The sequence below is a fragment of the Sinocyclocheilus anshuiensis genome, unplaced genomic scaffold (assembly GCF_001515605.1).
Source record: "Sinocyclocheilus anshuiensis isolate Anshui unplaced genomic scaffold, SAMN03320099.WGS_v1.1 scaffold1123, whole genome shotgun sequence".
Taxonomy (NCBI): domain Eukaryota; kingdom Metazoa; phylum Chordata; class Actinopteri; order Cypriniformes; family Cyprinidae; genus Sinocyclocheilus; species Sinocyclocheilus anshuiensis.
Genome location: NW_015544248.1, coordinates 558,114 through 572,612, shown reverse-complemented (window position 1 = coordinate 572,612; position 14,499 = coordinate 558,114). Strand labels below are relative to the sequence as shown.

The 14,499-nt window shown below is 33.9% G+C and overlaps 1 protein-coding gene across 2 annotated transcripts in view; it reads left to right on the top strand.

Annotated features, from left to right (window-relative positions):
* Positions 1–2,233: 2,233 nt before the first annotated feature.
* LOC107697808 (neuroligin-4, X-linked-like) overlaps positions 2,234–14,499 on the top strand; it is a 30,937-nt gene continuing 18,671 nt past the window's right edge. The window contains exons 1-2 of one of the 2 annotated variants that reach the window (XM_016498669.1): positions 2,234–2,249; positions 11,705–12,300. In XM_016498669.1, the coding sequence (XP_016354155.1) occupies positions 11,883–12,300 (418 nt within the window). In that variant the 5' untranslated portion in view covers positions 2,234–2,249; positions 11,705–11,882. Of the gene's footprint in view, positions 2,250–2,350; positions 2,526–11,704; positions 12,301–14,499 lie in introns of those variants that run through there. The other variant, XM_016498668.1, reaches the window with a different exon arrangement.

Below are 14,499 nucleotides of genomic sequence, written 5' to 3'. Positions count from 1 at the left end.
TTTTGTGATGCATTTATTCTAGTTGTAATTTCTCTTTGTAATCTTGTATTTTTGTAATTTACCTTTCATTTATTATAGTTGTATCTAATTTAATTTCTTGTAAATATTGTATTTTTTTTTTTTATTGTAGTTGTAATTTATCTTTTTAAATGTATGTGTTAAAATGTGTTATTTATCTTAATTTCTTATAGCTGTAATTTTATCCATAATGTATCTTTGTTCTTACAGAGATACAGTCTCTCTCCGATGTTTTATCCACACTGAAGTCCCAACATTTACACGAATACATTTTCATATACCCACATACATGTATTAATATACTAATGAATGTAAGATCAAGTGATTTCTCTCCAAACTCGTGCCAGACCATATTCCCGTGCTGATCAGTTGGGTTTGATCAGTGGACATGATGATTAATGCAATAATGTGTTTGGCTGTCCAGACTCCTAAACAGATGATATCGGCTGCAGCTGGTTCAATAACTAATTTAACCTCCTACCTGATGGAAGAGATGTTAAACCCATCAGTGTCAGTCTTCATGTGCTGCTCGGGGGTCATTCGAAGTGCGTCTCTTCACAGAAAGAGTAAGTTTATCCTTCACCATCTCCCTACAGTATAATACAGTCAGAAAGTGTTCAACAGAGAATTCATATATTAACCCTGTAAAGCCTGACATATGGAATAATAGCTAGATTTTTTTTTTCCTCCATATTTGCTCCATTAGGATTTTACGGCTCATAGTCATATACAGTGAAAAGCTCAATTTTATTCAGAGACTTAAACTGAGAAAAATATGAATTTGGTGCAGATGCTGATATTTATATGATGAAATTCTGATGCTTGTAAAGTAAATCAATGAGATCTTTATAACAGTACAGCAGATACTGACATAAAATGATCTAAATATCAGTGGTCACTGTATATCTCCAATAATATGTCGTAGTAAGATGATTAAATGATCCAAACATACAGTATAATGTAATGCAACCCAGTGCTGATGAAGAAATGACAGCAAAAAGACACGTGAAGCAGCAGCTGAAGCTGGACGTTTCTACAATTACACTAAAAGAGCTTTTACTCTTTTTATTTTTATTTTTTTTATTTTTTTCCACTCTAAACTACCAATCAGATGACAGAAGACATGCAATAGCCTGTGTAATTGGAGAACCTTTAATATTCATGGAACCACAAAAGGTTCTTTATAGAAGAGTTTAATTGAAAGGTTCTTTAAGGAAGCAAAAGCTAATCTATCTTTATAACCCTCACAACGCTATTGTGTCTGTTTTGACCCAGAAGAGATACATCATTTCTTAAAAATAAAAATAAAGTAAAATGAATTTGAAATTTGAGCAACCCGAGTAATATTTGTTGTTTTGTTAAAAATAAATATGTAGGTTGCATACATTGACACGTTTTGAGCAATTATTAATTTTAAATTCGAATTGGAATTTCATTCATTCCAATGGGGTTATATTTACAATCTTTCATCAACATCGAGAAAAAAACAAACAAAAAAAACATATTTTGCATCATGTGTGGTTCGTGTGTAATTTTAAAATGTCACACACACACACACACACACACACACACACATTCCCTGATTAATAAGAAGCTGCTGATCATAAACCGCGTGGTTTTAGTTGGAAAAAAATGAAGTAATGATTATTTTATAAAATAACATTTCTTGGGGTCTGAACGGATCTGGAATGCGAAAATAGTACAGATTTTGAATGCATCATGAGAATTAACAACAGCTCTGTGAATTCATTCATTGTAATTCCAGTTCCTTGAATTCAAATTCAAACTGGGACCTGAATTCGAATTCAGTGATGCATTAAGCGTTCTCAGTGCGATTCTGGATGCTGCACAGTCTAAATGGGTTTTAGGTGTGTCTGTCTTCACTGTAATGCACGAGCATCACTTACTCCAGTCTCCATCTGAGACAGCGTCCCGTCGTTTCTCAAGTTCTCCATGTTTCTGTGTACATCTCTGGCTGAGCTTTAATGCAGTCAGTCCATGGTTCTCATTAGAGAGAGAGAGAGAATCAAGACGCTGGGATTGATCAGAGGATCCAGATTCTCGTGTGCGGGATTAAATGCGTGATCTCCACCCATGTAAACACGTTTCTCCATCCATCCGCTGTGTTTTATGGAGGTTTTGCGCGCTGGCGTCTGTCTCGTTCGGACGGGTTTTGTTCTTCTAATCTCGGATTTAAGGTTTTTTTTTCACCTTTTCTTGCAGATCTGAAGGTAAGCAGCTGTGTCTAATAACGCGTTTTCTTATATCCCCGCAGGCTGCGTGTGTCTGGATGAAGATGGGGTTTTTCCTCCCAGATTTTTCTCGACTTTCTATTCATCATATAGACGCGTAACCATCCTCTGAGTCACGAACACGGCACAATCTAGCGATGCAGTGCAAAACATGTCCATGTCTGTGTAATGTCTTCGGGTTTAGCTGATAAAGAAGTGCAGGGTTTGTCCAGGCTGCTAGTCGCAGGACAGGAACGCAGTAACCGGGTGAAGCAGGTAAGATCTGACTGTCAGGGAATTAATAACCTACTTTACACATTCACATCGATTGCACAGCGTTAATGCCTCATCCTTTCTGAAAAACCTTAAATACTACGCTTTTCGACTCGTTTCGCTCATTACGATTTAGATGGTGCTCCAGAAGAACCCCACTATAGCTGGTGTCATCGGTGACTTATTAGGAACGGCCTGTGCTTTCATGCAAAGACCCACTTCTATCAGCCCTCTGATGCATGCATGATCAAATCAAATCACCTCTTAATGATGCATGACAATTCAGAATAAGAACATGTTGTTTCCCGTTTTCGCGTCAAAATGATGTTTTTGAGGGAGTTGCACATCTATCCTGCAGTAGAGGTTCTTGGTGCATCACCACTTTTTTCAGATTTGTTTTGGCCATATGATTATGGGAAAGAGTGGTTTGGATGATTATAGTGGTTTTTGGAGATCTGAAGTAGTGTAGTGGACATTTTCATCAAAGGGTTAAAATATATGGTTGATCATATGCAGTGTGTTGGGTTGTTTGCATTGCAAATTAATGTTAGTATCTCAGTGTTCTGTTTCATCAAGATGAGAATATAATAATTCCTGTTTTTCCCTTTCAAAATTATGTTTTTGAGAGAGTTGCAGCTGCAATCCAAAATTACATAGAGGTTCTTGCATCACTTTTTTTTTCTTTTCAGACAGATTATTAAAATGCTTTTAGGATCTAACCATTGTAGTGGACATTTGCATCAAAGGGTTCAAATATACAGTTGATCATATAAACAGGGTTTGGTTCGTTTGCATTGCCATTAATAATTACACCTGCATTTGAAAATAATGTTGTTAAATATTCCAGAGGATCTTGGTGCATCACCACTTTTTAGCCATGTTTTTATAAATAAAAACACACTATAAAGAGGACAGCCGTATGTAATTATGGGAACGATTGGTTTAGATGATTCAAATGCCTTTTTAAGATCTGAGCATTGTAGTGGGTGTCAAAGGGTTAATATATACAGGTTTTAGTTGGCTTGCATTGCCATTAATGTTAGAATTATGAATGTGTCCTAATGTTATGTTTCATCAAAGTAAGAGTAAAATATTCCTATTTTTCCCTTTTAAAATTATGATTTTAAGATAATTACATTCTGCAATTGAAAATAATGTTAAATACTACAGAAGTTCTCGGTGCATCAGTTCTTTTCAGCCATGTTTTATAAATAAAAACACACCATAAAGAGGACAGTCATATGTAATTATGGGTTTTAGATTATTAAAGTGGTTTTTGAAGATCTGACCATTGTAGTGGGCATTTGCATCAAAGGGTTAAAATATACAGTTGATCATATAAACAGGTTTTGGTTCATTTGCATTGCCGTTAATGTTAGTATCTTAATGTTTTTCCATTTCAAAATGATGTTTTTGAGAGGATTACATACTGCAATTGAAAATAATGTTAAATATTAGAGGTTCTTGGTGCATCACCACTTTTCAGCCATGTTTTTATATAAAAAAAAAAACACAATATAAAGAAGACAGCCGTATGTAATAAAGAGTGGTTTAGATAATTATAGTGGCTTTTTGAAAATCTGACCATTTGCATCAAAGGGTTAAACAGCTGATCATATACAGGTTTTGGTTTGCTTGCATTGCCGTTAATGTTAGTATTCTTCATTAGTACTGGTGGTCATCAGTGATAAAGCATCTTTTTATATTCTCAACATGAAATCTCTGAACCAGCAGGTGGTACTACAGTATGTACATCTACATGGTGCATGAATGGAGATGCAATGTGAAAGAGGACTAAATCACCTTTAAAATAGGTGAGATGCATTAGTTTGATTGCAAATCAACAGCGTTTGTCAGCAGTATATGAGTTACTGGTAACAAACTGGAACGAAAATTAAATCCATTTATTTATAATCAAAACATTTGATACTTTAAATAAAATAAACACTAAGCAAAATAAAATAAAAATAAAAACTTTATAAAAATATATATTTTTTAATTCAGCTAGTTGTGAGAAATATTTCTTATTTAACTGTCTCATTTTAATGTACTAAAGTAGCTAAAACCGAAATAGAAATAAGCATATATTAAAAAAAAAAAACTACTAAAAATGACAAAAACAAAATTACTAAAACTAGCTAAAATGAAAATAAAAACAAAAACTGATTTGAAATGTTCATAAAAATATAGTATCTACATGAAACTAAAATAACACAGTTTCAAAGTAAATCCTATGCCATTGTTTCAGTGTATGACTAAAATTAAGAATAACAGCTTAATGATAAAGAGATTTGTTGTATGGATAAAGAATTTATCTTTTTGTGTTCCACAGAAAAAAAAAGAAAAAAAAAAACTTTTTGGATGAATAGTTCTATTCCTTTAAACACACATTATATTCTAAGCTTCATAAAGCAGGTTTTATAGCAGGTGTAAATGTTTTTTAGATTGTTTCTAGTGTTTTTGTAAAAAACACCTATTTCCTGTGTATTTTAGTATATGTTGTTTGAGCATGTTAATCTATGTTGCATGCATCGCTCATAATATGATCATATATGCACACAAACACTTATTGGAGACATGTAATAACATTCAATGCTGTCCAGACGTCTTGGACATTTCTGCAGGCAGTATAATTTAGTTATGCTCATTTATTTCAAAGGGCTCAGGGTTTGTCTGGTTGTGCTCATTAGAGGTCCCCTGCTGGTTGATGCTGTAACTACGCCTGTGCTACATGGCATTCATAGCTCAGGTGAATGACTCGGTGAGCGTCAAGGAGAAAAGATGCCAGCATGCAGGCTGTGCACCAGCTTTGGCTAGAAATGTCTCGGCGTGAGTGCAGTATAAATGCATAGTAAAAATACTAATAATTCACTCAAAAATTAACATTTGCTGAAATTGTGCTCACCCTCAGTTCATCCAAGATCAGGATGAGTTTGTTTCTGCAGAGCATCCATTGCTGAGACACTGATGCAGTGCTACATTTCTACAAACCTGATGAAGAAACAAACTCATCCCGATCTCGGATGGCACATTTTCAGCAAATGTTCGTTTTTGCCTGAACTATGACTTTAATCACAAATGAGTGGGAAAAAAAACTGGAAATTGATGTTATTCTTACATTCAAATCCCAAATTCATCACTGCGTCTCAACGCATGCATTTATCCAAAGTGACGTACATTGCATTCCAGCTATGCATTCGCTGGGAAACAAACCCATGACCTTGGTGTTGCGAGCGCCATGATCTACAGGAATGCATGAAACACACAAACAACCTGATCAAACATGTTCTAGTTAAAGCTGAGCAGGTTTGATAAGCACAAGCGGACTGTAAATAAGCAGCATTGTTAGTTTTGAAGCGAATCAGCAGGTTGAGAAAGAACGATGTGAAAACAGCGACACGAACAAACCTGCCAAGAACTGTGTGGTTGTGATTGTCAAGGTTTTGTGTGAAAACTAATTAAAAGTTTTGTGTTTGATGGTCCCGAGTCCTGCTGATGAGAATATTATATTCCTCAAAATTACATTTCCACACAGCTTGATGCTTTGCCAGCAGCCAGCAGAGACACGATGTACAGCACCTTTAATTGTAATTCTTTTAAATGAGCCTTGATTTGACTCATTTAAGCTCAGTAGTAGTTTATGTAATGCTCTTGCTTATGTAATGCATGATTCAAACTTTATGCAATTTATAACAAATTAAAAGTTACTCTTATTCAGCTTACACTGCATCAAAAAAAGAAAACATTGTTAACTATTTAAAAATATATATATATCTTGTCCTGTACAAATATCTAAGCATCCTTAAAGCAAGAAGCTAATTTGATATGTTTGGCTTGTTGTTAGAGAATCTATCTGAAATATTAGTGTATTTTGTCTTTGCATTTTGTTTTAATTTAGTTGTATTCCTTTTTTCTAATTTATGCTTAATATCTTTATACTCCATGTTCTCTGAAAAAAGCAGCAATACATATGCAAACTCGCACTTTATGATTCATAAATTAATAGTTACTCTTCTGAATTGTTGCTTCAGCTTGTTTACACTGCAAAAGGTCACATTCGTAACAGTTTGTTCTTAGTTTTGTCTTTTTCATTACAAATATCTAATCATCCTTACAGCAAGACATTTACTAGAGAAGCAATTGTTTTATTTTTGGCTTGCTGTCAGAAAATCTATCCAAAATAAGCATTTTTTTTCTTTGCATTTTGTTTTCATTTAGTTTTATTACTTTTTTCTCTGATTAATGCTTAATATCTTTATCCTCATATTCACTGAAAAGGCAGCAATACAAATGCACAACTCACATTTTATGTAATTTCTAACAAATTAATAGTTACTAATTTATTCTTACTTCTGTCTCTTTGTCATATAAATATCCTTAAAACAAGAAGCAAATATGATTTTTGGGGCTTGTCAGAGAATCTCTCTGGAATATAAGTGTATTTTGTCTCTGCATTTTATTTTCATTTAATTTTATTTCACTTTTGTTCTTGTTTATGCTTAATGTCTTTATATACAAGATCGATTCACTGAGAAATCAGCAATGCAAATGCACAACTCACACTTTATGCAATTTATAAAAAGTTACTCTTATTTTTCTTTAGCTTGTTTACACTGCAGTCAAATATCTAAACATCTTTAGAGCAAGAAGTGAATTTGATTTTAAACCTTGTTGTCAGAGAATCTCTGGAATATAAGTTTACTTTGTCTTTGCATTTTTTTTGTTATATTTCTCTTGTTTATGCTTAATATCTTTGTTCAAATGCATTCTGTGGAAAAGCAGCAATACAAATGCAGACTCACACTTTATGTAATTTATAACAAGCTTTTTCGCTTCACCTTGTTTACACTGTGAAAAGACAGCATTTGTAATTATGTATTCTTACAAATATTGCAACATGCTTAAAGCAAGAAGCAAACTTGATATTTTGACACTTGCATTTTTTTATTTCACTTGTTTATGCTTAATATCTTTATATTCAAGATAGTTTCTCAGAAAAAAAAGATATCACAGCAATACACATGCACAACCCAAACTTTTTGTAATTTATAACAAATTAAAAGTTACTCTTATTTTGCTTTAGCTTATTTACAGTGCAAGCAAAAAAAAAATCACAATTTATTGTTACTTCTGTCTTCTTGTCCTGTACAAATATCAAAATATGGCAAAATATTTACCAGAGATGCAAATATGATATTAAGCCTTGTTGTTAGAGAATCCATCTGGAGTATATGTGTATTTTGTCTTTGCCTTCTATTTATTTATTTGTTTGTTTGTTTGTTTGTTTGTGACCCTGGAGCACAAAACCAGTCATAAGGGTCAATTTTGTGAAATTGAGATGTATGCATCATCTGAAAGCTGAATAAATAATCTTTCCATTGATGTATGGTTTGTTAGGATCGGACAATATTTGGCCGAGATACAACTATTTGAAAATCTGGAATCTGAGGGTGCAAAAAAATCAAAATATTGAGAAAATCATCTTCAAAATTGTTCAAATGAAGTTCTTAGCAATGCATATTACTAATCAAAAATGAAGTTTTGATATATTTACAGTAGGAAATTTACAAAATATCTTCATGGAACATGATCTTTACTTAATATCCTAATGATTTTTGGCATAAAAGAGAAATGTATAATTGTGACCCATACAATGTATTGTTGGCTATTGCTACAAATATACCCCAGCGACTTAAGACTGCTTTTGTGCTGCAGGGACACATTTTTTTATTTTTATTTTTTTATTTTTTTTATTGTTTCATGCTTAATATCTTTATATTCACGATAGAATCTCTGAAAACAAGCGTTAATATTTCATTCTGTTTTGTCTGCAGGTAAATATTGTATGCTTTATAAGAATGTTTAGACATTTTAACTGTTAAACGAGACGAGGATCCTCGTGAATAATATATGTTGTGTTGCTCAACATTACGTAAGTGGACACCCACAGATGAGATGTGCCAAGTGCTGCAGATGTCTGGCTGACAGCTTAGTTAATGGCTCTGAGCGTTCAGATGACTGCTGAATGAATGTGCCAGATTTATACTTTTCTCCCTGCTAGCGAAGCCACTGAACATTTCATTCATTTTAATGGATGGTAAATACAAAGCCGAGTGTGTTTTTTCACAGCCACTCCATGGGCTCAAAAACGCCATTAGAACTGCAGTATTGTGGTTTGGTGTTACTGTTAGACATTGTGATGTTTTAGGAGCGACAAATGCATTGAAATGCAGAGGTGAATCTGCTAAATGATGCTTCTGAGTCGCTCGTGAATGATGGCTGATGCACTGATATGTTGTTTGACATTCTACAGGAGTGTTTGGAGATATTAAAGCAATCGTATTTGTGTTATCATTCCTACAGAAAGCTAACAATTTAACTTGGTTGGTGTTTTTGACTAAAAGAGATGCTATTTATTAACCACAGACAGCATTTTTAGTGAGTCTGTTCAGTTTAATGTGTTGAACCAAGAAGATAATCGGATAATCCAGAGATGAGATGACGGTTTTCAGGCTTTTGAAGAAATTCTCAGAGTAAATACATTTTAATCTTGTGTGCAAAGACTGACAAAACAACTAACAATCACTGTCGAGATACTGTTTAAAATGAACAAAATGAACATAAGTCATGAGTCAAGGAAAGATCATGAAACTTAAAGGTGAAATAATAGCATTAAAATCATTGCAATATTTACTCACTGATTCTAGCTGGTCTAAGAGCAGTGTGTTAATATGCAATAACTTTAATATTCTGAATTCATGTTTTCAAACTTAAATTGTTGTAAAGTGTTTTAATGCTTTGAAGCACAGACTTCATTAAAAGCATGAAGCATGATTTTTTTTTTTTATTAAAAAAAGTACATTTTTATCTCACAATTTGGACTTTTTGTTCTTGCAATTTTGAATTTATATTTCACAATTCAGACTTTTTTGAAAAGTCAGAAGAGTGAAACAAATTTGCAATTGTGAGAAAAAAGTCACAATTACTGTTTTAATTTTAATTTTTTTATTTTGTGGCGGAATAAACTGAATCGTGAGATGTAAACTCAGAATTGAGTTGAAAATTCAGAATTCTGAGTTTTTATCTCACGATTCAGATTATTTTCTTTATATTGCACAATTCTGACTTCAGAGTATTTTTCTCACAATTCTGTGAAAAATATAAAAATTGTGAGATATTACTTTTTTTATTATTATTATTATTATTATTATTATTATTATTATTATTCCATGGTGGAAACAAACAAACAAACCAAAATAGAATTTCAAGATATGAAGTCAGAATTGTGAAATAAAATCCTCCCCCATGACAGAAATGGGCTTTCATAGATATCAACCTCAAATCTGGAACACTTGTTTAGATTTATGTCTATTATTTATAGACATAATATATTTATTTATGACATTTATATTATTTATGTATTTATTTCAACCATGAAAGTGCAATATTATATGCAAATGTTTATATAAAAAGTGCATGAATTTAGAGACAAACATACTAAGCATATTCAAACAGAAGTACACTTTGTCAACTCTGCGGTCTTACAAAAAAAACATTATATTGTTCATTCACATTTAAGTACTCAAGCGTTATTATTTGATAATGATAAAATATTTTTTTTCTTATCAGAGAGGATTCATTAATTTTTCCTCACAACAGTATTTGAAAACGTTTTGTTTTAGTTTTGTATTATTTTAAGGAAAAGGATTGTACACAAAGGCATTTAACAACCCGATCTCATGGAAGTGCGTATAAATAGTATGCCAAATAAAAACCAAAACTCGTGGTATTGATACGCAAAAATGGACTTTGGCGTGTATATGCTACGCGATGGGTAGGTTTAGGGTTGTGGGGTAGATGCGTATCATATGTACGCAAAAACTGCATATCATATGCACGCCAACAAATTTCGTATCATATGCACGTGAAAACTGCGTATCATATGCACGTCAACAAATGTTGTATCATATGAACGCGAAAACTGCATATCATATGCACGCCAAACACATGCGTATCATATGTACGCAAAAACTGCGTATTATATGCACGCGAAAACTGCATATCATATGCACGGCAACAAATTTCGTATCATATGTATGCGAAAACTGCGTATTATATGCACGCCAAAATATATTTTTGCGTATCAATACCACGAGTTTTCGTTTTTATTTGTTGTACTATTTATACGCATTTTCATGAGACCGGGCTCATTTATTTATGTATACTGCATATGAGTCAAAGATGAGACATCCCATTTTGGTGTCCGCATCAAATTACATTTACAAAAGTGATTTTATATAAACAGAAAGCATATTAAATACATATTTACTTTAACGTTTCAAATAACTTTTGTGAAAATAAAATGTCAAAATATGGTTGAAATAATGTTCCATCGTCATTTAGTGTAACATATATATGTAACCCTGGAGCACAAAACCAGTCATAAGGGTCAATTTTTCGAAATTGAGATTTATACATCATCTGAAAGCTTAATAAATAAGCTTTCCATTGATGTATGGAAATATGATAGGATGTTAGGATAGGACAATATTTGGCCGAGATACAACTATTTGAAAATCTGAAATCTGAGAGTGCAAAAAAATCTAAATATTGAGAAAATCATCTTTAAAGTTGTCAAAATGAAGTTCTTAGCAATGCATATTACTAATCAAATTGATAATTTTGACCCATACAATGTATTGTTGGCTATTGCTACAAATATACCCCAGCGACTTAACACTGCTTTTGTGCTCCAGGGACACATATTTATGTACAAAAATAAAACGACATACTTCTTCTGACAAGAAAAGTGATCATACTGAATTTTATTGTATATTAAATTATTAAACACGTCTTGCTGACAAATGGTTAAAACCTAGTGGTTTGAAGGACAGTGGCAAAGATTTCAAATGAATTAATTTGTATTTTGAGAGTCTTTTAATGATTCTGGTTGGCTACATGAAATATTGTTACACTGAATGGCATTTTTCTGTAAATCATGGTACAAATGAATGATAGTCATTGTTTTTTTTGCTCAGAAATTTAAACTTGGATTAAAATGTATTGTTTTGATGCATGAAAGCCCCTTCTTGTCCTTGACCATATAGTGTCTCTTGTCCAGCCGTATTGAGTATATTTCTGATATATATCATAATTTCAGTGTGCTCCTCTCTCTCCCACAGGCGGCTCAATCTGACTGGAATTAAATCAGGATATACTTGTGTTTCTGAACCATGGCAGGCACCGTCCCCGTCAACTTGAGGGCCGAAGCAGCTCGTCTGAGGATCTGTGGCGCTTTGGATTAACAGATCTGCAGTCGCACATTTGTGAGGATTACGCCTTTGCTTTGCTGCCTTTGCCATGCTTTGTCTGAGAATGATCCTTCGGGTCGTCTCTGTGGTTTGGGGAGTTACGCTCATCGTTTGTCAGCAAGCACAGTTCACCACCGTCACCACAAACTATGGGAAGCTGCGTGGATTGCGTGTGGCGCTGCCCAGTGAGATCCTGGGCCCCGTGGAGCAGTATCTGGGGGTCCCGTATGCAATGCCCCCTACTGGACAGCGGCGCTTCCAGGCACCGGAGCCGCCAGCGTCGTGGCCCGGCATCAGGAACGCCACGCAGTTCGCTCCGGTGTGTCCGCAGTATCTGGAGGACCGGCTGCTGCTCACAGACATGCTACCGGTGTGGTTTACTGCAAACCTGGACACGGTCGCGTCGTACGTACACGAGCAGAGCGAAGACTGTCTGTACCTCAACATCTACGTGCCCACGGAGGAAGGTACGCTTATTAAAATACATTAATTTTGCATATATATATATATATATATATGTGTATATATACCATTCAAAAGTTTGGGGTTGGGATGTTTTTTCAATGTTTTGGAAAGACGTCTCTTCTGCTCACTGAGGCTGCATTTATTTAAAGGGGTGGTTGATTGTGATTTTTTAATATTAGGGGACTACAACAAATTACTTCTCGGGTTCGTGACGTAACAAACCCAGATAAATCCCGCCCTCGGGAAAAGGCAGCAAAGGGGGAGAGGCCATGCTGCGCTGCTTTAGAGAAGAGGAAGAGAAAACTAGAGGTGCACGTAAAAATCTGTTCATATATGAATCGCCATTCTGTCTTCTAACAATTCTAATGGATTCACAAGATTCAAAATCAATGTTCAAAAGTAGCGTTCTCATCCTGTTCCTCGCGTCGCCTGCTCTGCACACGCTCTCTCTCTCTCGCTCTCATTCAGATCATCAGCTCAGCGCGTTCAGAGGAGAAGGGACAGAGAGGTGTGGAATAAAGGTAAATTATGTGAAAAATAATGCATTTTTTAACAAACGAAGCATTATCACATGTTAGACTGCACCTCATAAACACAATCAAGCCTAGAAAAAAAACAGTCAACCACCCCTTTAATCAAAAATACTGTAGAAATTGTGAATTTTTTTACTATTTAAAACAGCTTTTCTGTGTGAATATCTGTTAAACTGTACTGTATTCCTGTGATGCGCAGCTGTATTTTCAGCATCATTACTCCAGTCTTCAGTGTCACATGATCTTCAGAAATCATTCTAATATGCTGATTTGCTGCTCAAGATACATTTCTGATTATTATCAATCTTGAAAACAGTTGTGCTGATACAACACATGCGTGATACATTTTATTTTTCAGGATTTTTTGATGAATAGAAAGTTCAAAAGAACAGCATTTGTTTGAAATAGAAATCTACTGTAACATTATAAATGTCTTTACTGTTACTTTTGATCAATTTAATGCGTCCTTGATGAATAAAAATATCAGTTTCTTAAATAAATTTTACTTACCCCAAACTTTTGAACTATGTATACACACACAGAGCAAAATAAAAATATATAACTCAAACTCAACATATATAACTCAAAATGAATTATTCGTATATGAAATTCTTAATACAACTGTATTAATTTATGAAAGTTTTCTGGAGGGTTGCAAAAGGGGCAGAACATTTCCAGAAGCTTTCCAAAAGTTTCCAAAAAACAAAAACAAATTCTGGAAAGTTTTTGGAAATTTACTGGAAATGTTCCACCCTGTTGCTGCCCTAATTTTAATTTATGTATAAAGCTCTTAAGCAAATTTGTCTTAAGTAACTGTTTTGTTGTAGTAGTGGACGTGGAAGTAGTGGATGCCTATGAAAAAATATAATTTTACATATGAACCTTTTCAGTTAATATGCATTATGTATAATTATTATGAAATTATAAATGAGGACCGAAATGAATTCTTGATGATGATGATGATGATGATGATGATGATGGATATGGATTAAAATATGTTGTATAAAATACTAAAAACTTTATTTTTATTTATGCATATTTCTTGGTACTGAATAACATATTTATAATCACTGGTTCTCATGCTTTATCCTTGCAAAGATTTTTTGCCGTATGGGATTGACTTCTTGACAAAGGATTCATGAAATGCTGCTGTAATATGTGGAACAGAAGCGTGTCTGTGATGCATTAACATGCTGTCTACTTAGGCAGCTCACTAGCTGTTGGAACAGAGACGTTTTATTATCATATCCATGTATTCATGGGATTGCCATGATCTTATTTTCGCATGTCGCTTCTTGTTTCTCATATAGACAGAAACTAAATATGCCGTTTATTCCCTAAGGAGATGGATTCATGATTTAGCAGTTGATGTCCAAACTGTGACGCTCTAGTATATTCATCAGTAACGCAGCGCATCGCCTCGAGGAGCACAACATAATGAAACGCATGATGAACGGAGATGACAAACAAAACATTAGATGCAGAACTCAAGAGCTGGTCGTGCAAGTTTTGTTCACTGTTCGCAGTGAGTCTGTCTCAGGTTTTAGGTCTTTCCAGGTTAAAATAAATCTGAAACCTGAAATACAATAAATGCTGTATATATACTGTATGCTATATATACTGTGTATGTATATATATATATATATATATATATATATATATATATAC